At 43.8% G+C, this 24,310-nt stretch overlaps 1 protein-coding gene across 1 annotated transcript; it reads right to left on the reverse strand.

The window, feature by feature from the left end:
* Positions 1–1,243: 1,243 nt before the first annotated feature.
* Positions 1,244–23,441, reverse strand: TMEM168 (transmembrane protein 168). The gene is made up of 5 exons (XM_073573305.1): positions 23,232–23,441; positions 14,239–15,482; positions 12,309–12,451; positions 11,800–12,074; positions 1,244–6,372 (listed from the first exon to the last, which is right to left on the reverse strand). The coding sequence occupies exons 2-5, from the start codon at positions 15,370–15,372 to the stop codon at positions 5,825–5,827; spliced, it is 2,100 nt and encodes a 699-aa protein (XP_073429406.1). The 5' UTR covers positions 15,373–15,482; positions 23,232–23,441; the 3' UTR covers positions 1,244–5,824.
* Between the last annotated feature and the right edge of the window lie 869 nt (positions 23,442–24,310).

Consider the following 24,310-nt stretch of genomic DNA (forward strand, 5'->3'; position numbering starts at 1 on the left):
TTTGGCAAAAGTGGCTTGTTTACAGCGATACAAGGTTTATTATTTTTATGTTTTGCTACTTTTGCACACTTAAAGACTCTTTTACAAAAAAAAAGTGTTGCTTTTGAATAGTCAATCTTAAAACTGGAACTTTCCAATTTTTTCACTGACAGAGTAAGTTATGGGCTTCATTTTTGATGGTCAAGTTTTTCAGTTAGACCATTTTCCGACACATACGACTTTTAAATTGTTTTTACAGTGTTCACTGTGCGGATTGAATAGTCTGACATTTTTATAGTTTAGGTGGTGGTGGATGCGGCGATACAAAAAGTGTAGGTGTTTTTAGTATTTTTGCTTTTACATAAATGCATTTTTAATGGTGAAACGTTTTCTTCATGATTATTTTCAGACATTATTTTCAGTAGTTTTAACAAATTTTTTTTTACTTATTTCCACTATGGGACTTGAACACCTAATACTCTGGTCACTGATGCAATACGGTTTTACACTGGAGAAAGGCCTGTTATACCGCCATTGTGCTGGTAGTCTTGGAGCTCCGGCTGCCAGGACAACCATACTTACCCCATGGTTGTGTTATAGCCAATTTTTGAGAGGAGGAGCCCCTTCCCTCTCTCACAAACATTTTCATGCTGCGGTTGCTAATGACCACGGCATCATTGGGACTGGTGTTTGCACTGGCCCTGACTGTTGCTACAGGAGCTCTGCTCCCATGAAAGCAGAGCTCTGGCTCCTTTGCCCACATGATCACCTAGACACATTCCAAAATAGAATGCACTCCCATCAACATTTTATCCTCTTACTATACTGTAGTCATCATATTATATAGCACTGTGTACTTACAATTGCTCATTTAGCCTTTCTACCTGGATAATTCTTCTCTTTCCTCTGCTCTATGTAGAAACAGGAAGTCTCTTGTCCCTGCATTTATCATCCCCCTCATCAACTCCTGACCCAACTCTCTCCCTTCGTCTTGCCAGGGACTTTTGCAGTGACTTACGACTCACACAGGGACAACTGACCTCCTGTTTCTACATAGAGCTTAGGATTCAGCTAGTCTGTTTTTAATCATGTGATGTGATAGACCTAATGGAAAAGAGAAGAATTAGCTGGGTAGAAAGGCAAAATGAGCAATTGTAAGCACACAGTGCTATGTAATATGATGACTGCAATATATTAAGGGGATACAAATTTTTATGGGAAAAGTGCTTCTTGAAAGAACAAGTTTTAAAAAGTAGAACAAACGCATTTTTTAAAGAACAATTTATTTACAGATGCACAAATTTTTTTTAACCAAATTCATTGAATAGTTTACTCCAAATTATAGGTATTTCAATATGAGATTATGTATAGAAAAATCAGCAAACAAAAAAGCAGCCACCAATGTGTTACTTACACTGGAGTAACAGACCTTGAAAAGAAAAGAATTTGCATTTACAATTACTTTTGAATACATTTTAGTACATTGCATAGATTTGATACAAATATGGTGTAAATAAGGTATACAAAAAAGTATGCCAAGAAAATCTATATATTTCAGTACCAAGTTCCCTGAGATGTTTCTGGTGCATTTCATGCTATCATCTGGCATCTGCACAGGGATTAATCAGAGCGATTCCTAATGTAAAACACGCTCACAGAAATACATTTACCAGTAATGTATGACACAAAAAGGAGGCCATGTATACAGTTTTAGAGGAAATTAAGGCTACTTTCAGACTTGCGTTAGGAGGCGCAGCGCAGGGCCGCCGCTAATCTCCGCCCCCGGCCGCGCCTCTGGTCAGCTCCTCCTATTTGCGCATGACGCTGCATGCGATGGGCGTACCCTATATTTAGCGTTGGGTACGCTGGCCGTGCGCTGGTATGATTTTGCCAGCGTGTGCGCCCTTTTGGCGCTGCACCGAGCGCACAAAAATGCAACACAGTGCGTTTGGCGCACGCGCCGGCAAAATCATACCAGCGCACGGCCAGCGTACCCAACGTTAAATATAGGGTACGCTGATCGCATGCAGCGTCATGCGCCCATAGGAGGAGCTGACCGGAGGCGGCACGGCCGGGGGTGGAGCTTAGCAGAGCCCTGCGCCTCCTAACGCAAGTCTGAAAGTAGCCTAACGGAGGAAAATAATGAGCTATGACCTCTATCACATTTTCCACACCTGTGCATTTGAAATAAAGCAAAAATTATTACGTCACACCAATGACCAGCAAGTCTTTAATGGAAACCTATCACCTCCAAAAATACACATTGCAGAGCTGATTGCAGTGATTAGCGCGCCCTCACTGTATAGTCAGTGGGGACTGTACCAGCCCCCTTCACTGCCCTGATGACGGGAAGTGAGCAGCTACAGGGAGAATAGAACTTCATTTTCTCCTTGTAGCCGCTTTTTCGGTAAACCGGTGTGACATGAATAAAGTGCTATTTACCGGCAGATTACTATTATTTCTACAAGTATATATAATTTTTTGGAGGAGACAGATTACCTTTAAAGTGAATGATCCAAACAAGAACACACTGTCACCGATTTAATACTATGGTTTCAAATTTAGACAAATTAAGAGTTGGATTAGAAGGGTCAAATTTATCACATTGTTTAGATGATATATTTGTTGTCGTACTTTCATCTCCAGGTTGGCTTACTTGACCCCATTAAATTAGACATTTTGGATCAAAAAATGAGGAGCCTTTCATATTAAGCCACTCCCATTTCATTTAACCTTCCTTGTTGGACGCGCTACCCAGGCACCTGTTCACCTCCTGACCACCACTGCCGGTAATAATTAATTTAATATGGACCGTAATCTATATATATGGCGGCCATTGCTGATAATGGCCATTATGGTGTGAAGTGATTTTTTGTACACAGAGGCTATTGCTGGTGATAATCACTACGGCATGTCTAGTGGCCACTTGTTGGTAGTATTGTAGATAACATTATGGGTGATTAGCCAGGACAGTGGCCACATTTAGGTACCACACCATATAAGGTTTATTATTATAAGTGATTACGCCCTTTGTGTATATATAGCGGTTAGTTTCTCGGTAGTGGAGGCATGATATAATAGTCATTCAATATGAATTTTCTAAATTGGCTGTAGTATATGAGGACATAATATTGTAGTGTGCATTCTGAGATTGATGTACTATTTTTCAGCAAAATTGTTAATTGTGGATAGTCATATAATTGGAGGTGTATAGGTTATAACTTCAGGTGCTGGTTATGTGCGTCTTTTTAGATGTGTAATCACACTATACATATGTGTATGTTTACTTCCCCTTAATCCCCTAATTGGTGATATGTAATATTTTATCTGTGGTTCTAAATAATAAAGTTTCTCTTATATTAGTGATAAAAGCCTTTTAATCATCGTTCTTTTCCATTCGACTTGTTGGACAAGGCAAAGCTAATTAACATTTAATAGAGCAATAATGTGCTAGTAATTTGGTTCAATTTGAATAGTAAATCTGCCCTTGTGGGTTTTTCCTGTCAGCAGGTGCAGAATTCTATAATGATTCATTTACCATTAATGTACCATTACATTTTTTTGTCTCTACCTGTTAGCTACAAGTACTGTACGTAGAGTGCATGCATTTAAATACTTCCTGATCGCCATTTCCTACTGTTTCCAGTCTGGCTATGGTCCTCTCCTCTCTCTGGCCGGCTCACAACATTAGTTCTTCTGTTAATGGAAGTCAACGTAAGTGTATGAGCCTCGTTCTGAGCCTAATACACTTACATTGAGAAAGTCAATTCCGGTCACATCGAAAACTCTGTAGTGAGCGGGCTAGTCACAGCTGAGGTCACATCGAAAACTCTGTAGTGAGTGGGCTAGTCACAGATGAGGTCACGTGATCCAGGAGAGGACCGAAGCGGCGTAGGAAAAAATTAAAGTATTTTAAACATACACTGTATATACATTAATAATATCTAACATTCAGTAAAATAAAAATAAATAAATGGCGCTGGCAGCTTTGTATGTTTTTCTCTTATTGCGGCGGCATTTCAGAGTAAAACAGAATACATGCTGCCTATGGATCAGGCACCATGTATCAGCCGTCAGGTTCCTTTTAAAGCTTCTTTTTTTTTGGCGGTTTCAGATTATTTAAAAAGTATCAAACAACTTTTAGGCATATCGTGCATGTATATTTTATACACTCATAAGGCTTAGTTATGGCATTTTCCACCTCAAAGCTTTTTATACACGAGCCTCACTACGTTTGGCAAAAAATACTAGAAAAGTACAATCTCCCATCCTGAATAAACACTTCCTGGACTTAAGTTAGAGAACATATAACTAATCTGTTACTAGGCGGGTAATGGGCATGCATTTTTTCCCAATGGTCCCAGGCTGCTGGTGAGCGGAGGGTGAATGTCACTCGGGCTGGAGAGATACTCTTTATTTGTGTCTCTCTGCAGTTCTGGCGAAACGTTAGCATTAGTGACATAATGGATGTATGATCCCAGCTACTAAAGCCCACAGCAATCTAGACAATGGGGAGCCCAACATTTCCTTGTAAATGGAGCAGTAGTGAGCATGTGTGACCACCACTAGCCTGTGAACCGAGCTTTGGTCGCACATGCTCAGTCCTGCTCTCTTCACACAAGAGATTTTGATAGTCTTGTCCTTGTGTCTTTTTTGGGTCTCATACATTACAGACTATACAGTTATCACCTATCCTCTGTATCGGTGATAGATGTTGTAGTTATGTTATTCTAAACAAATAATGCCTGCTCTATCCAATGACAACATAGTGCAAGTATCTATGAAATGGCAAAATACACCATACAAATACTTTTCCTGTAAAAAAGAAGAAAGTTAACAGTACTAAATATATTAATTGAAACATCATAAGTGAGACAATCAAGATCATTTCCATCTACCCGACCCAAAACAATAAATATAAGTCATAATGCTATTTTTCCATTTTTCTGAATCAGTTTAGTCATTTCTTGGTTGTAACCGCTTCTTCCTTCTGTGCTTCACTAAAATGACTACAGCAAAATAGTTTTAAATATTCTGAATAAATGTTACATTTTAGTAAGAGGGGGCAGATGGAAAACCGTAACAACTGCTAGTCTGCAGAATCGATACTGTCTAATTTTTAGATACCGGAAACTGAAGCTGGGTTTACATCAGCCGATCGGCGTGGCTAAAGGACATGTTGACGGCTCTTTGGTCGTTTACTAGCCTGTTTAGGCAGGTACTATCAGAACGGAACAATATGGAATAGATTGTTCTGTGCACATAGACTGCCATTGTTCTCGGCAGCACACGTCCTGTTTACATGGACACTTTCTACTTCGCAAAACTACCACGTGGGAAAAGGTGCGTAAAGAACATGGTAAAACGGAGACTGATTGTTTTTTCCTTTTGGAATAAATATCTTTCTATATACAAGAAACCTGTTTTTTTTTTAAAGATCAAAGTTGAACTTACAATCTAAATGGATCACATTCAATAGAAATTGTCTTCAATCTGCGGTAAAAGACCACTGATCATTATATAACACCTTTCAGGATCATTCAGAGCATTTGATGCAATAAAACCCGAGCCCATACAGCCAACACGGACACTGTGTACTTATCTGAAGACGCACTCACATAGATACAACACACACATATATCAGTAACAAAAGCTTGTAAAAAATCTGCAGAGTAGATACATGGATCTGTATAGACAGATGTAACAAAGCAGTGCACTGCTGAAACCGCAAAGGTGAAAAAATAGCTCTCCATATGGACGTATATATCTAAATAGATGTATTTTGTATTTACATATATGTAAATATATTTATTACAATAATACATTATTGTATTCTGGAGTGTACTTAGGACCTAACAAGTTTGAAGCCCTGACCTGTGTCAAGCACTGCAGGAAGAAACCAATTCATTTTTAATCTCTTTAAACACTTAAAACAAGCTTTACACACCCAGAAAATATTGAGTGCTCCACACCAGTTAGCCAGGTGGACAAGCGGGTAAGTTACACGGGGAAAATAAATCATCCAGTGTTTAGTCACATCGTTCCCCGTTGGTAAATGCAGAGTGTAGTCACTCCAGTGCTTGGACACCCCATATAATGCTTTAACAGTGCGTCCCTTCTCTGACCAGCTTATGTTGTGGTTGGGGTTGCAGTTGTACTCCACCCATTCTTTAGTAAAATCACCCAGTTGTGGGGGATCAGCCTCTTCAAGGTCTACTATTTTTGCCATTTCTGCACCTTGAACGGCAATAAATTGATCATTGACTTTTCGAACCTCCTTCGCCCAAGGCAGGGAGTATTCTGTATCCAGCACAATGATAAGGCGGGAGCAGTAAGTGCTGTTCTTCTCCCTCCACCATTCCAGAAGAGTCTCAAAGCGTAAAGTCTCACCGCCTGCAAATGGATTACAAAAAAAAAAAAGATATTACTGCACAGGCTGTGGCACTTTAGAGAAGTTTTCTCATGAACAAAGTACATTTTGATTAAAACTTTTTAAAATAATAGTAAATTCCACAATTGGATGTGTTTAAAAAATGTTCCTGTGCTGAGAATCTTATATATGTGTCCCTGCCGTGTACTGTGTAATGGCAGTGTCTGACCGGGTAGGAACATGGTCTGATCATACCAAAGCTACTGGGCAGGGGAGGAAGCAACATAGAGTATACAAACATTTCCCTGCCTGTTTTTAACCCCTTAGCGACAGAGCCAGTTTGCAGCTTAATGACCAGGCCAATTTTTACAATTCTGACCACTGTCCCTTTATGAGGTTATAACTCTGGAACACTTTAATGGATCCCACTGATTCTGACACTGTTTTTTCGTGACATATTGTACTTCATGTTAGTGGTAAAATTTCTTCGATAAGTCTTGTGTTTATTTATGAAAAAAACGGAAATATGGCGAAAATTTTGAAAATTTTGCAATTTTAAAACTTTAAATTTTTATGCCCTTAAATCAGAGAGATGTGTCACACAAATTTCTTAATAAATAACATTTCCCACATGTCTACTTTACATCACCACAATTTTGGAAGCAAAATTTTTTTTGTTAGGAAGTTATAAGGGTTAAAAGTTGACCAGCGATTTCTCATTTTTACAACAAAATTTACAAAACCATTCTTTTTAGGGACCACATCATATTTAAAGTCATTTTGAGGGGTCTATATGGCAGAAAATACCCAAAAGTGGCACCATTCTAAAAACTAGACCCCTCAAGGTGCTCAAAACCACATTCAAGAAGTTTATTAACCCTTTAAGTGCTTCACAGGAACTAAAGCAATGTGGAAGGAAAAAATTAACATTTAACTTTTTTTTGCAAAAAATTTACTTCAGAACCAAATTTTTTTTATTTTCACAAGTGTTAAAAGAGAAAATGAACCACAAAATTTGTTGTACAATTTCTCCTGAATACGCCGATACCCTATATGTGGGGGTAAACCACTATTTCAGCACACGGCAGAGCTCGCAAGGGATGGAGCGCCGTTTGACTTTTTCAACGCAGAATTGGCTGGAATTGAGATCGGATGCCATGTTGCGTTCGGAGAGCCCTTAATGTGCCTAAACAGTGGAAACCTCCAACAAGTGACCCCATTTTGGAAACTAGGCCCATTAAGGAACTTATCTAGATGTGTGGTGAGCACTTTGAACCTTCAAGTGCTTCACAGAAGTTTATAACGTAGAGCCGTGAAAATAAGAAATCCATTTTTTTTCCACAAAAATGATCTTTTCGCCCCCAAATTTTTATTTTTACAAGGGTAACAGGAGAAATCATACCCCCACAGTTATTGTGCGATTTGTCCTGAGTACGCTGATACCCTTCATGTGGGGGGGAACCACTGTTTGGGCGCATGGGAGAGCTTGGAAGGGAAGGATGCCATTTTGGAATGCAGACTTTGATGGAATGGTCTGCGGGCATCATGTTGCATTTGCAGAGCCCCTGATGGACCTAAACAGTGGAAACCTACAAGTGACCCCATTTTTGAAACTAGACCCTTAAGGAACTTATCTAGATGTGTGGTGAGCACTTTAAACCTTCAAATGCTTCACAGAAGTTTATAACATAGAGCTGTGAAAATAAAAAGTCTTTTTTATTTCCACAAAAGTGATTTTTTATACCCAATTTTTAGACCCCCAAAGTTGGTAAATAGTGGAAATCCCTCAATTCTTGCTCCAACCCTAACCCCAACACACCCCTAACCCTAATCCCAACCCTAATCCTAGTTCGCCCTAACCCTAACCCTAGTCCAACCCTAACCTTAGCCCAACCCTAACCCTAATGGAAAACTGAAAAAAAAATATTTTCTTTATTTCGTTATGTTGGCCTAACTAAGGGGGTGATAAACGGGGGGATTATGTACTATTTTGTTTATTTTGATCACGATGATAGTTTATCATCGTGATCAAAATGAATGAATGGAATCTGCCAGCCGGAGCCTGCAGATTCCTGGCCATTTTCTCCGGATCCAAGATGGCGGCGCCCACCGGAGGACACTGGGGGGACGCGGAACCACCGGGAGGGGACCCTGGACCACGGAGAGGTACCAAGGGGGATCGGGGACCCTATTTCTCTCTCCTCTGATGTGCGGTCACATCAGAGGAAAGAGAAATTTAATGCACAATCGCGGCTTTTTTTTGCGGTCGCCGTTATAGGGTTAATAACGGTGATCGCAAAAGCGGGGTCGGTAAAAACCGACCGATTCATGTTCTCTGGGGTCTCGGCTACCCCCGGCAGCCGAGACCCCGGAGAAAATCCGACACTGGGGGGCGCTATTCACTTTCTCCACAGCGCTGTGAATTAGCGGCGCTGTGGTTTATGTACACTTAAATACCGCCGTTAAAAGGCGTATCGGCGGTCGCTAAGGGGTTAAGCAATGTTTTACGTCACAGAAAATCAGCTGTGATCCCATGCCGTCCTTTTTCTATGTATACTCTCTTTCCTCCCTTGTCCAGGAGCTGTGGTATGATCAGATCATGTCCCCGTATGGTCAGACACAGACATTACACAGCAGGGGACATTTAGAAGATTATCTCAGGTCAGGATCCTAGCTATCACCTCTAGTCTGCTCTGCCTTCACTTACACCAGAGGTCCCCAACCTTTCTGACCTTGAGAGCCACATTCAGCTGTGAGAGAGGGTCGTGAGCCACATTCAGCTTTTGCCCCCTGACAATAGTGGAAACCAAAGCCCCATTACAGGCATAATGGTAACCAAACATTTTCCATAGAAATCACCCCAAAGCAGTATATCAAGATCCAGGGGTTCCCACAATACACCAATTCATTTCTCTCTCATCAAGCACTCCCAACACACTGTCGCATCCATCTTCAAGCACCTCCTGTGACAGGTCGTATCATCTTGTCTCCAGCGTACCATACTTAAATTATCTCTAAACTCCAAGACAGTATATGTGCATCCAGATCTGCTACTCACAAAATTCACCATTTTCAGATGTACTCTTCATACCTGTTTGCTAGACCTGGACCTAATGCACCAAGCTGGCCAACAGCCGCGAGCCACTATTCATGGGACCGCGAGCCACATGTGGCTCCCGAGCTACAGGTGGGGGACCCATGACTTACAAAGAGAATCTGGACCTGACATGTTCCCTCTAATGGCAGTCTTTTGGGCTCATCATAAGAAATCTTCTAAATATTCATTGTGAATATTACATTTCTAATCATTCTTGCAGCACTGTCATGATTCATAGCAGATTCAGGCCAGGTTAATTCTCTTTATTATTTTCTATGTGCGTTCATAGTTATAGAGTGTAGGAATAAGTGTTAGCGACAACCAACAATGATGTATATGGAAGCGCAAACTACTGTTACAGGGCAATGTTGTCATAGGATTTTTAAAGCGAACCAGTCAGCTCCTCTATCTTCCTAAACCGCGCCCACGACTTTACAACAGCCTATTTCTGCATTACATAATCTCCTTCATGTGACATCCATTTCTTTCGGTGTGTAAATTAAAGTTCAAAGCCTTGTTTGCACTATACACATTATTCAGGACTAGTCAAATGACGCGTTTATTCCCCCAGACTAGATGGACCTCGGATCTTGTAAGCATCCCCAAGCATTATTGACATCCAGCACGGTGGTGAAGCCAACCTCGTTCTGTGTCCATGGTGGTCGTGGGTAATCAATTAAGGTATACGCTCCAACGGTTTCACTGGTGGACTGTTCATGACCAGGGAGGCTGAACAGTGAGAGTACGTGCAAACTTTGCAGGGACCTGGGCTAGTTTGGGGAATCAACGTACGTTTGGACTAGTCCTGGCTAATTTGCATTATGTAAGCCAATAACTTTATTTTTCAGATATAGAAATAACTATGGCACAGGAAAGTCTGTTGTAATGCAGGAAATAGGCTTCAATAAAGTCATAGGGGCTGTGAAGGAGGGTTAGGGGAACTGAAACCTACAGATTCTTTACAGCCCTATGGGCAACTAGGTGTGGTTCAGTAATAGTAAGGGATCTATGTGTTGTGTCCACATTAATACGAGGCCATGTTACAGAAATGTGAAAACAATGTGTTTGCTGGCTATTTAGATTACAAAAAAAGAAGACACAGTGAGGAAATCCCAATGCGATACCTGGAAAAGGCAAAGATGAACTTTAAAGGGTTATCTGGAAATGACAAAAATTAGTCTAAAATAAGTAAAAAATCATAAAAATGAAGTAGCAGTAGTCAAAAAATGTCCTGCCACTCCTTTTGTGTCGCCCTTGTGTCACACTTCTCAGCGTCTTTGCTTCCCTTGCTGAAGTGATGACATGCCCACCTGCTCATGTGGAGACATGCCAATATCTGGCCTCAGCAGCCTTGTGTTAAGGCCCCATACACCTTATCTGCCAATATCGATGGGTTCGGCCATTGATCTAATGTGCATGGTGGCGCCGGCCGACTGTTGGTCAGGAGAGAGGTCGAGCAGGCATGTCTGATTTCAGACTGCTGATCGTACTGAGATCCACCGCTGGCCAACATGTCAGTGGGTGGCTTACTCAAAGAATACGGGAGCTTTAGGCAAAAGGAGTGCTCCTGTGATTGAGAGCGCTGGCGGAGATAGCTGTCGGCCGAATGACTGCCGAAGGATTGTATGGCTGACAGCCATATAATGTGTATGGCCGGCTTTTTTCACCTCTAAGGCCAGTGATCACTGCAAGGAAGTAAACAGATATTGGTGGGAAACACCGGCTGATTGTGCTGAAACAGTAACACTTTTATAAGACAAGTAGTTTCTGTTTTGTTATGCCATTCACTCTCTTTAGCCTAATTTTGTCCGATCTAAGAAAATACAGTTAACACTTCCATTCCCAAGGATGTACAGCATGTAATATGATATATCTTCAGATGCTCCCCATGCTACAATTTTGATGGTACATCTTATAGATGGGCCCTCTTAAATACAAGTATCATATTTTCGCTCGTACATTATACCTGGCTCAGTGAGCTCAGGAGGAAGGACACTGTAACTTTCCTTCATGTTATCACCCCTATTACCCTCACGAGCACAAGTCAATGATGTAGGCCTTTATCATTTCTAGGAAATTAAAAGAAAGACACTGTGCACATTATCACTCCCTGAACCTGTGACATTTACTAATGCTCATTGATAAATCCTGCACAACAATAAGAGCACAAATTGTCCAGTTCAGAAATGAGGCCACTTTTACATGGTCATATTTTAGGGAATAAATCTAATTGTACTATTTTATAATTCAGGTCATGTGTTTGTCAAATATGTGAAGATTGTATTGGCAGCGAAATGGTTATTGATCATAAAATATACACTTTTTTTTTTATTTTAGACGGCTTGAAACCTACCTGCTAAAGCCCACTCTCCAGTGCCGTGGGAGTGGCCACTATAGTATATTATGTAGGTGTCATGCCTGGGCCCATCCGCTGTTCTTAACTCCAGAAAAGACTTCAGCTTTGTGTGTACGGTGTCAAATGTAAGCCCACTTGTAGAGTAGTCACAGCCATAGGTCTCGATCATGTGGGAAGCAAAGAACCTCTGGATAGCATTCAGCATTCCCGTTGACCTCATGTTTAGCTCCTGCACATGTTCTGGTGGGAGTAACATGGGTTGTCCACTTGGGCTGATTTCAAGAGAGAACAAAAAAATACGATCAATTTGCAGCAAATAATCACATTTTAGAGGTAATCATATAACAAAAAAAAGGGCCAAACATGCGAACAAGGTGGCTCAGTGGTTAGGACTGCTGATTTCAAGCACCGAGGAAAACACTGGCATGAAGTATATAGGATTTCAACATGTCTGCAAGAGTTACCCTCCAGCTCTCAAAAAACAAGGTGAAATTCACACAACATACCTGCAAAAATTAGTGGGAATTACAACGGCATAGCCGACACATGTTCCTCCCAAACAGCTACCAAGTTCATGAAATAATCCATGTGCCATAGACTCAAGGGGTAGGACAATCAGAAACATGCTCATAAAGATCCCATTGGACTTCTACAATACAAGCAAAAGTAAAATGTAAAAAAAAGAGGTAAAAAAAAAACAAATCATCAAGAATGCTCCAAACAGCTGCAAGATTCAGACAACTGTGAATAGACATCTACTAAAAGTCCTAAAGCAACCTTCTGACTGCTGACAGCAGCATTCGCAGACAGAGAAAAGCGCTCTGGGGAAAGCTCTCTCTGGACGGACAGATTTGGGGTTTGTATTTCTTGTCATACAGGACACACAAAACTGCAGCTTAAAGGGGTTGTCTCGTGGACAAAGTGCTTTTTATCAACAGATCTTAGAATAAAAATAAGTTCCACAACTGGATGTGTGGAAAAAAATGTTCCAGTGCTGAGATAATCTTATAAATGTACCCTGCTGTGTACTGTGTAATGGCTGGTGTGACGTGCAGGAACATGATCTGGTCATACCACAGCTCCTGGGCAGGAGAGAAAACGAGTATATAGATATCACAGCTGATTCTGTGAGGTAAAACAGGTTTAAAAACAGAAGGGGAATGTATGTGACCCCATGTTGTCCTGTCTGTACACTCTCTTTTGCTTCCTCCCCTGCCCAGGAGCTGTGGTATGATCAGATCATGTTCCTGCACGGTCCGACACAGTCATTACACAGTGCACAGCAGGGGACATTATAAGATTATCTCAGCACAGGAACATGTTTTTAACACATCCGATTGTGGAAATTATTTTTATACCAAGATATGTTGATTAATATGTACTTTATTCATGTGGCAAGCCCCTGAAAGAGTACCTATTATATTGTATTTTACCGATGGCTGAAATAAAGGGGAAGAACTGCTCTTTGTTTATGATCTGCTCGGATCAGTTTTCCTCTAGGGGTGTTATATTGGCAGCTCTAACGCTCTCCGATGAGAGAAAAGCAGAGCTGAAGGGGCACAGAACTCAGCTTAGCACTTCTGCCCCCGTCACTATGAGATTTCAAATGGTTTCCAAAATGGGAGGTAATCAGTTCACAGGACCTGGAACATTAGCCAGGTAAGTAATAAGTGGTTACAGGACGGTAGCCCTAAAATCCGCCTCTTACCTGATGGCACCTGCGGCTCTTTTTCACAGTAGCTGGCTTGGAGCCACCTCACAACATTGTTGTCACCCAAGGTGGCATCATAATGTTGTCAGTCCAGGTCGTCTACTCAAAAGAGCCGCGAATGCCGGCAGGCAAGAGGCAGTTCTAAGGGTGCCTGTCCAGCGGTTGTAGATTAGGCCGGGGTCACACTACATTATGGCAGTTCGTTAAACGCCGGCTGCAGCGTCTGAAGCTCCGTCACTGCTAGCGCTAATGAGGCATCAGCACTAGCGGTATAGCATAACGCAGTTCGTCAACGCTATGCGTTGAACGGGCTGTGTTAACGCTATATGTGAACCTGGCCTGACGTGGCTGCGGCACTGGTTCCTGCTAATCAATTCTCACATTTTATAAATATACAAACACATGGCTGCGACTGAACAGAAGAATGTTTAAAGATGGCTGCTAAATGCTACGTAAATCTTCAGAGTGAGACCACTTAGTTTAATCCCCACTGACAGATCGATCATGGCATACTCTATAGATAGTTAATTGACACAAGCTATTACTAAAAATGACTATTTACCAGCTAGAAATACCACCGGATCCTGCAACGTTTGGTTTGTTTAGGGCCATCGATTGAATGTATTGCTACAGAGAATCCTCCAGAAACACCGACACAACTACTTCATACATATTACAGAAAAAGTACAGCTTTATAGGAATTTATATGGGAATAATGAACTCACCTGCCAAGAAACAGCACCTAAAATCGCAGTTGCCAGAAGGCTGAAGAACACCAAACGTTCGGAAATGAGGCAAAAGTGACGCATTCCCTTGGATGCCATAACTCTGTCTAGGCTGTTGCCTGATCTGTGTGTGTAATACACTTTATGGCAATCATTTAGCTTAGTGTGAAAACCCCAAAGAGTAATTAAAAATATAATATGACAAATTAGCCAGAAAATACCGAAGATGGAGAAACCTGGAATCACAAAATACCAAAGATTTAAGTCACTTAGTTTCAAGGCAGCGAGCACAAAAAATACCACTTCAATCAATCCAACAGAAATGACCGAAAACCTTCTGCAGATTCTGCCCCGGTAGAGATATGGCTTCCATCGTTCCGTGACTGATAGACCACTGAAATAGACATCAAGTAGTGGATCGCTAATGATGCAACCGAAAAAGCAGGACAGGGCATAGGGATTGATAGGAATCTCCAATGATGGGAAAAACAACAGGGGTGACAGGATAGCAAAAGTCAGCAGATTTGGAAGAGCCAGAAAGGATTTCATTCGCAAGTCAATAATTATCAATGCAAAGGCAGTAACCAGTAAGATGATGCTGATGGACTTCTGAACCAACATGATGGTACTGGCTATAGAAAAACCAACTAACTCCAAAAATTCAGCCGAAGTCAGCAGGGTAGGACGATGGCGGACGTAGCCACAGATTCTCTCCACTAGAGCACACATCGTTCTTATGCTGATGGAAGAAATGAGCAGATACTTCGTAGCTTCTTCTTTATGGTCAGACATGAACTTCGAGTTATCAATAAAACAAAGAAGACCAAGCAGGAATCCAAACCAAAGATTAGAAAGGCTGAGGCTGGCGGCTTCCATGGAAAAATAGTAGTAGAGGATACTTGCAATCCCGAGGATGAAGAGTCCTAGTATAAAGATTACCAATATCAACGCATCTGCTGTCTGCTCCCACCTGACATAAAGGCCCATACATATGGCCACCAGCAGGCTGATCCTGGCTAAGTAGCCCAGATATCGGACTGAAGAATGCATGTTGACCTCTCTGTTTGCCTCTTCCAGTCGGGTCATTGCTGCATGCAAACAGTGACTAACACAGTAACGGAGTGACCTACACATGTAAACAGCTGGCTAGAGTCCTCAGGAATCCGGAATGGCCGAGATTTCATAGAGAACATCCAATTTCCAGATTTTTGTATTTGATTCTGTATATCATTTCCCCAAGCAGCCTACAACAAAAAAAACAACAGCTGAGAATTAGCTCTAACCTAAATAAAGCTACAACCCTGACAAAATGGCACACAGTGATGACGCTATCGGTCAGTGTATAGCGAGTGTCCACGGTAGGATGCCGCTTAGGCTAAGTTCACACTGGGCGATTTTGCTGCAGCTCTTTTATGCTAACCTTGAGCTGCTTTTCACAGTACCAGCAAAGTCTATGAGATTTTAGAAATCTCATACACACACATTGTTTTTTTTGTCATCAGGATTTTGGGCTCTGTGTGATTTTTTTTGGACATAGGGCATGTCACTTCTTTCAGCATTTTTCACCCATTGACTTGAATGGGTGGTGAAAAAAAAACGCTGGAAAAAAATGCAGGTATCAGGTTTTGCTGCGTTTTTTATGCTATAGAATAGGACTTTTGTTTTCAACACTAAACTTTAACAGCATGTACAAGAGACACATCTAGCATGCCAAAACACACAAAAAAATGCAAGAAAAACAGGCTTTTTTTCTGCAGATTCTTTCCTGCCAAGAAATCAGGTTTTGCTGCAGAAAAAAAGCTAAAAAAACGCCTAGTGTGAACTTACCCTTACTGTTCATAAAGGAAGAAACTATGCAATCTTGAATATTATTAACGAAGTTGTCCACTACTTGGACAGCATGTTCTCATTGGCCCTGATAAAATAATAAATCTTATACTACCCTTCCATGCTGTGGCCGGTCCCGCAGTGTCGGCACTCGCTCTCCCTGAGGGTCCCGTGCTGTTGGGACATGTGACGCCGACGCCTAATCAGTGCTGGCATCACTGCCGCCTTTTGTTGAATTGAACATGAAGTGGACGTCCAAGATCAGCTGCAGCCCAGACTTCTTCTTCATGATCAATTTGTCTGAAGGCGCGACAGTGACCCCAGCACTGATTGTGCATTGGCGTCACATATCACAACAACCGCACGAGAGCCCCAGGACTGCGAGTGCTAACACTGCGGTAATGTCACCGGCACGGGAGGCGAGTATAGGCTTTATTATTATATGGGGGCCAAACATTTTGATCAAGAAAAGGTTGTCCTAGTAGTGGACAACCCCGTTAATTGTACCGTCATCCATGTAAAGGGAACCTGTCATGTCCAGAAACACTATTCCCCAGCACACACAGAGTTAACCCCTTCATGACCAAGCCTATTTTGACCTTAATGACCTGGCCATTTTTTGCAATTCTGACCAGTGTCCCTTTATGAGGTAATAACTCAGGAACGCTTCAACGGATCCTAGCGATTCTGAGATTGTTTTTTCATGACATATTGGGCTTCATGTTTGTGGTAAATTTAGGTCGATAATTTTTGCGTTTATTTGTGGAAAAAATCAGAAATTTGGCGACACAAAATAGTTAATAAATAACATTTCTCACATGTCTCCTTTACATCAGCACAATTTTGGAAACATTTTTTTTGTTAGGAAGTTATAAGGGTTAAAAGTTGACCAGCGATTTCTCATTTTTACAACGAAATTTACAAAACCATTTTTTTTCAGGACCACTTCACATTTGAAGTCACTTTGAGGGTCTATATGGCAGAAAATACCCAAAAGTGACACCATTCTAAAAACTGCACCCCTCAAGCTACTCAAAACTACATTCAAGAAGATTATTAATCCTTCAGGTGCTTCACAGGAACTAAAGCAACGTGGAAAGAAAAAATGGACATTTTAATTTTTCCAACAAAAGTTTTCCTTAAGCATCAATTTTTTCATTTTCACAAGGGCAACAGGATAAAGTGGATCCTAAAATGTCTTGGGCAATTTCTCCTGAGCACACTGATACCTCATATGTGGTCATAAACCACTGTTTGGGTGCACGGCAGGGCCCGGAAGGAAAGGTGTTATGATGAGTCACCGAAGGAGGAAAAAACAAAATACCAGCTAAGTCCAGAAAAACCAGAGCGGTTGGCAGCTATCGGATTGCAGACCCCTGAACCTATCCACAACAACTAGCAGTAGCCGTGGGGGGTTCCTACGGTGCCCTAGACCCCTCGATCACAGCCGGAGAACTACATAGCCTAAAGACAGAAAGGGGAAAAACTAAACTGCCCCAGAGCAGACCCCAAAGCAATAGGCAGCCCCCAACATATAATGACGGTGAAGCAAGATGAAAACACTAACACAGATAGAAAGATAGGTTGAGCAAATGATGGGGCCCAAGCTAACTACATAGGACAGGATAGGAAAGCTGCTGTCTGCCATCCGCAAAAACCCTATCAAAATGAGCCAACCGACTGATAGGAAAAACAGGCCATGAAGTCGCTAGGCTTCAAAAGACTATATCAGCACTCAGGTATATTCTGAAGACAGAGCAAAAGAACAACAAATCAGAGACAAAAATGGAATTCAGCTCACCCCCGGCCGGGGATGGCAGAACTCCAAAAAAACAAGGCAAAACAAAAACAAAGCTGAAGAGTACAAAGCAGAGCAGGAAAACTTAGCTTTGAGATGCAGGAATCATACTGGTCTCCAAGAATCCAGCAGGAAAATCACCAGCCAGGAAGAAGGGCGTCGGCAGCCTTATATCCAGTCCTCAATTCCAGCCACCCAGTCATCATCTAGCTGCCCAGGTGTTTGGTAATCAGTCTCACTACCTTCCTTCACTAGAGGAGGGAGTTCATCAGACCTCAATGGTGAAGGGAAAAATGAACTCACAACAGAAAGGAACGCCATTTGACTTTTTGAATGGAAAATATGCTGGAATATTTAGCGGTTGTCATGTTGCGTTTGGAGCACCCCTGTGTGCCTAAACATTGGAGCTCCCCCACAAGTGACCCCATTTTGGAAACTAGAGCCCTCAAGGAACTTATCTAGATGTGTGGTGAGCACTTTGAACCCCCAAGGTGCTTCACAAATTGATGTGTAAAAAAAAAAAAAATTACTTATTTTTTTTCACAAAAATTTTATTGCAGCCTCAGTTTTTTCATTTTCACATGGGCAACAGGATAAAATGGATCCTAAAATTTGTTGAGCAATTTTTCCTGAGTACACCGATACCTCATATGTGGTCATAAACCACTGTTTGGGGCACGATAGGGCCCAGAAGGGAAGGAGCGCCATTTGACTTTTTGAATGGAAAATTAGCTCCAATTGTTAGCGGACACAATGTCGCGTTTGGAGAGCCCCTGTGTGCCTAAACATTGGAGCACCCCCACAAGTGACACCATTTTGGAAACTAGAGCCCTCAAGGAACTAATCTAGATGTGTGGTGAGCACTTTGAACCCCCAAGTGCTTCACAGAAGTTTATAACGCAGAGCCGTGAAAATAAAAAAAAAATAAAATAAAAAAATGATTTTTAGCCCGCAATTTTTTATTTTCACAAGGGTAACAGGAGAAATTAGACCCCAAAAGTTGTTGTCCAGTTTGTCCTGAGTACACTGGTACCCCATGGTACACTGGTACCCCATATGTGGTAAACCACTGTTTGGGCGCATGGCAGAGCTTGGAAGGGAGAGGGCACTGTTTGACTTTTTGAACGCAAAATTGGCTGGAATCAATGGTGGCACCATGTCGTGTTTGGAGATCCCCTGATGTGCCTAAATAGTGGAAACCCCTCAATTCTAACTCAACCTTAACCACAACACATCCCTAACCCTAACTACAACCCTATCCCCAACACATCCCTAACCCTAATCCCGACCCTAACCATAACCCTAACCACAAGCCTAACCCTAATCCAACCCCAACACACTCCTAGCCCTAATTCTAACCCTAACGGAAAAATAAAAACATTTTCTTTATTTTATTAATTGTCCCTACCTATGGGGGTGATAAGGGGGGTGATTTACTATTTTTTTTTTATTTTGATCACTTTTATAGGATCTATCAAAGTGATCAAAATGAATGAATGGAATCTGCAGCTTTGCAGATTTGGCGGGCGCACTGCGCATGTGCCCACCATTTTTGAAGATGGCGGCGCCCATGATCCGGGACATCGGGAGCGATACGGGGACTCAGGAGGTTCCGGGTGTGGAGGGGGGGATTGGAAGGCGGGGGGAGTGGAGGGCGGGGGAGCAGATGGTGATGGCGGCGGCCGATCGCCCCCGTCAGTTGGTGGGGTCTGATCAAGGTCTCCAGCCATGTCCGATGCTACTGCCAATCAGAGCGGTCGTAGTCACGGGGCGTGGGCAAAGCCACCCCCTCTGGGGTGAAGTACAAAGCCCCCTGTACCTGCGGGTCGGGTGACCTTTCAGTGACCCCAGTAACCCGACCCGCAGGGGGGCTATCAAGTCATGACACAGCATATGCGTCATTGGCACCGACTTTCATAACGTATACGCTGTGTCACTGGTCGGGAAGTGGTTAATCTGCACGTAAACAGAGCTGAAAAGGGGCATAGCCATCTCAAAGATCCTATCCCAATAAGTAGTAGGTGTAATAATAATAATGTTAGAAAATACCTCCAATTAGAAATGCAGTATAGTTCTTCTGATTTGCTATGTCGCTTTCACCATGCGCAGGGCATTTAAATAGTTTAGGCATCCATGGTTACGACCACTCATATTGTGACAGTTAGTTAGCTAGGCGTGAGTGGTCATATCCATGGTTTTCTAAGTTACTGCAATGCTCTGCAACCTGGAGTAAGAGACATAGTGAATCAGAAGAACTATACTACAGTTCTAACTGCCGGTATTTGCTAATATTATTATTACATCTACTACATATTGGGATAAGATCTTGGAGATGGGAATACCCCTTTAAATGGTGTGTAGTTGGCTAACTAAAACAGCGACTACAGGGAGAAAGTGAAGCTTTACCCTCTGCAGCCGCTTGTTTCCAGTCAAAAAGGCAAGGTAAGGAGTGAGCGAGCTGCAACCACTCCCTGCACTGTGATTGATCGCTTGCTACACACACACACACATATGCCGTAGAGCAGGCTGTCAATGTGCAGCGGTGTGATAACGCAATCACTGTGGAGTTAACGGTGGCTGTTACAGTTTACTCCACGACCATGATGACTGGAAACACGCGGCTGCAGGGAAGATGGAACTTTACTTTCTACCTGTGGCCACCAAGACACTAAGGAAACGCTATTTACCTGCAGGTTAGCCCTATATCTGAATATAATAAGCCTTTCTGTTCTCGACAGGCTCCCTATAAAAAATGGCACGTAAGGAATATCCTTAGATCTCACATCTAGGGCAGAGCTACACTACAGTTCATCTACAGTAGATATAGGGTTAATCTACAGGTAAGTAGTGTTAAAATGCTGCCTGGTTGCCATACTGGGCACACGGCTACAGTGAATTTATATCCTCCCGGTAGCCGGCGGCTTTCAGTCACAGGGGCATGCGTGGAGCGGATGAAGTCACATATGTTACACCGTGAGCAGTGGCTGTAATCAGTCCCGGGTACTCTGACAGCGTGCTCCACAGTGCGCAGAAGAGGCTGTCAATCACAGCATAGTGACCGATGACAGTAACTGGTCCGTGCACACCCCTGACACTGACAGCTGGCAGCTTTCAGTCACAGGGGCATGCGCGGAGCGGCTGGAGTCACGTTATACTGTGAGCAGCGGCTGTAATCAGTCCCGGGTACTCTGAGCTGTCAATCACAGCGTAGTGACCGATGACGGCAGCTGGTCCGTGCACGCCCCTGGGACAGACAGCCGGCGGCTTCCAGTCACAGGGGCATGCGCGGAGCGGCTGGAGTCACGTTATACCGTGAGCAGCGGCTGTAATCAGTCCCGTGTACTCTGACAGCGTGCTCCACAGTGCGCAGAGGGAGCTGTTAATCACAGCATAGTGACCGATGACGGTCCATGCACGCCCTGTGACTGAGAGCCGGCGGCTTTCAGTCACAGGGGCATGCGCGGAGTGGCTGGAGTCACATATGTTATACCGTGAGCAGCAGCTCTAATCACTTCCGGGTACTCTGACAGTGTGCTCCACAGTGCGCAGAGGGAGCTGTCAATCACAGCATAGTGACCGATGACGGCAGCTGGTCCGTACACGCCCCTGTGACTGAGAGCCGGCGGCTTTCAGTCACAGGGGCATGCACGGAGCTGCTGGAGTCACATATGTTATACCGTGAGCAGCAGCTGTAATCAGTCCCGGGTACTCTGACAGTGTGCTCCACAGTGCGCAGAGGAAGCTGTCAATCACAGCATAGTGACTGATGACTGTTGCTGGTCCGTGCACACCCCTGTGACTGAGAGCCGGCGGCTTTCAGTCACAGGGGCATGCGCGGAACAGATGGAGTCACATATGTTATACCGTGAGCAGCAGCTGTAATCAGTCCCGGGTACTCTGACAGTGTGCTCCACAGTGTGCAGAGGAAGTTGTCAATCACAGCATAGTGACCGATGACGGCTGCTGGTCCGTGCACGCCCCTGTGACTGAGAGCCGTCGGCTTTCAGTCACATGGGGCATGCATGGAGCGACTGGAGTCACATACGTTATACCGTGAGCAGCGGCTGTAATCAGTCCCGGGTACTCGGTGTGCTCCACAGTGCGCAGAGGGAGCTGTCAATCACAGCATAGTGACAGATGACGGCTGCTGGTCCGTGCACACCCCTGTGACTGAGAGCCGGCGGCTTTCAGTCACAGGGGCATGCATGGAGCGGCTGGAGTCACATACGTTATACCGTGAGCAGCAGCTGTAATCAGTCCCGGGTACTCTGTGTGCTCCACAGTGCGCAGAGGGAGCTGTCAATCACAGCATAGTGACCGATGACGGCTGCTGGTCCGTGCACACCCGTGACTGAGAGCCGGCGGCTTTCAGTCACATGGGGCATGCACGGAGCGACTGGAGTCACATACGTTATACCGTGAGCAGCGGCTGTAATCAGTCCCGGGTACTCTGACAGTGTGCTCCACAGTGCGCAGAGGGAGCTGTCAATCACAGCATAGTGACCGATGACGGCTGCTGGTCCGTGCACACCCCTGTGACTGACAGCCGGCGGCACCTGGAGGGACAGTTCTATTTACCCGCAGATTAACCCTAGAAATGCAGGTAAATAGCTTTTTTTGCACATGGCAGATTTTTCCTTAAAGGAACACCTAGGCCATCTACACGAATATGGAGGAAGAACGTTGTGGATCTCTGGAATAAGAGCTCAGACTGCAGATACAAGGTATCCTACTCGGCTACGACCTGCGCGCCCAGACAGACGGATTAGGAGGGTCGATCCTACTGACAGATGCCATTTTAAGGGGTTTTCTGGGCTGAACAGATGTTTACGGGATTGTAGACCGCTGAATCGTTAGTGTGGAAATCCGCACACTATCACCGGCGCTTCTCCAGTAAGGTGCGCAGTCACGTGACCTGACGGGTGAGAGCCGGACGCTGGCGGTCACCTGCTGACTAGTCTCATTCTATGAAGAAGCCAGACTAGTCTTCTGAGCATGTGACTACACAAGTATGCAAATCACATCCTTGGGACCGCCCACCATGAGGAATGAGGTGGGATCCTAACAGTGCGCACATTGCAGGCAGTCACCCCCGTTAGGTCAGAGTGGTAATGCCCCTGTGCACGGGGATTGGCTGGGGCGGTGCCACAATGCAGGACCACAAGGGTCACCCTACCCCGAGCACTGCACACGGGAGCAGGTCCGCCTGTCTTGGAGGTCCTCCGGACCACATACTATCAGGGGCAGCCCGGGGCATTGTGGGAGAGCTCCGAGTGCGGTGTAACTACAGGTCCCAGCAGCGCGGCCGTCAGTGACATGCCAGCTAACAAGCCGCAGACTACACATTACCGGCAGCAGCCTGACTCACCGACGCCCTGCCGCTGCCACACCGAGCTCGGCTGCGGTTACTGCGCTCTCGGGAAATCCATTAAAGTTTCCTTGTTCCCTCAGACGCCGCCATGTTGAAGCCGTGTCACTAAGGAAGGGAAGCAGGAAGGGACAAACATCCCACCGCAGCGCACAGCTTCGCGACCTCTACTGGTAAAGTCAGGGTTGGTTCTGCTACTTTGTCCTGACCTGGATGGCAGAAACCCCGTGTAATCCCGGGAGATATATACTCCATAACTGTAATCCTGGGAGATATATGCTCCATAACTGTAATCCTGGGAGATATATACTCCATAACTGTAATCCTGGGAGATATATGCTCCATAACTGTAATCCCGGGAGATATATACTCCATAACTGTAATCCTGGGAGATATATGCTCCATAACTGTAATCCCGGGAGATATATACTCCATAACTGTAATCCCGGGAGATATATGCTCCATAACTGCAATCCCGGGAGATATATGCTCCATAACTGTAATCCCGGGAGATATATACTCCATAACTGTAATCCCTGGAGATATATACTCCATAACGGCAATCCCGGGAGATATATACTCCAGAACTGCAATTCCGGGAGATATATACTCCAGAACTGCAATCCCGGGAGATATATACTCCATAACTGCAATCCCAGGAGATATATACTCCATAACTGCAATCCCGGGACATATATACTCCAGAACTGTAATCCCGGGAGATATATACTCCATAACTGCAATCCTGGGAGACATATGCTCCATAACTGTAATCCCGGGAGATATATACTCCATAACTGCAATCCCGGGACATGTATACTCCAGAACTGTAATCCCGGGAGATATATACTCCATAACTGCAATCCTGGGAGACATATGCTCCATAACTGTAATCCCGGGAGATATATGCTCCAGAACTGTAATCCCGGGAGATATATGCTCCAGAACTGTAATCCCGGGAGATATATACTCCAGAACTGTAATCCCGGGAGATATATACTCCATAACTGCAATCCCGGGAGATATATACTCCATAACTGCAATCCCGGGAGACATATGCTCCATAACTGTAATCCCGG

Source organism: Dendrobates tinctorius, unplaced genomic scaffold, assembly GCF_039654945.1.
Source record: "Dendrobates tinctorius isolate UK_male_01 unplaced genomic scaffold, ASM3965494v1 ptg000035l, whole genome shotgun sequence".
NCBI classification, from domain to species: domain Eukaryota; kingdom Metazoa; phylum Chordata; class Amphibia; order Anura; family Dendrobatidae; genus Dendrobates; species Dendrobates tinctorius.

Coding starts and splice junctions, on each gene's coding strand:
- TMEM168 (XM_073573305.1), bottom strand. CDS start 15,372: ATGTGTAGGTCACTCCGTTACTGTGTTAGTCACTGTTTGCATGCAGCA. Junction 12,075..12,308: donor ATTCCCACTAATTTTTGCAG/GTATGTTGTGTG, acceptor TCTTGAAATCAG/CCCAAGTGGACAACCCATGT. Junction 6,373..11,799: donor TGGAGAGTGGGCTTTAGCAG/GTAGGTTTCAAG, acceptor ATCCATTTGCAG/GCGGTGAGACTTTACGCTTT.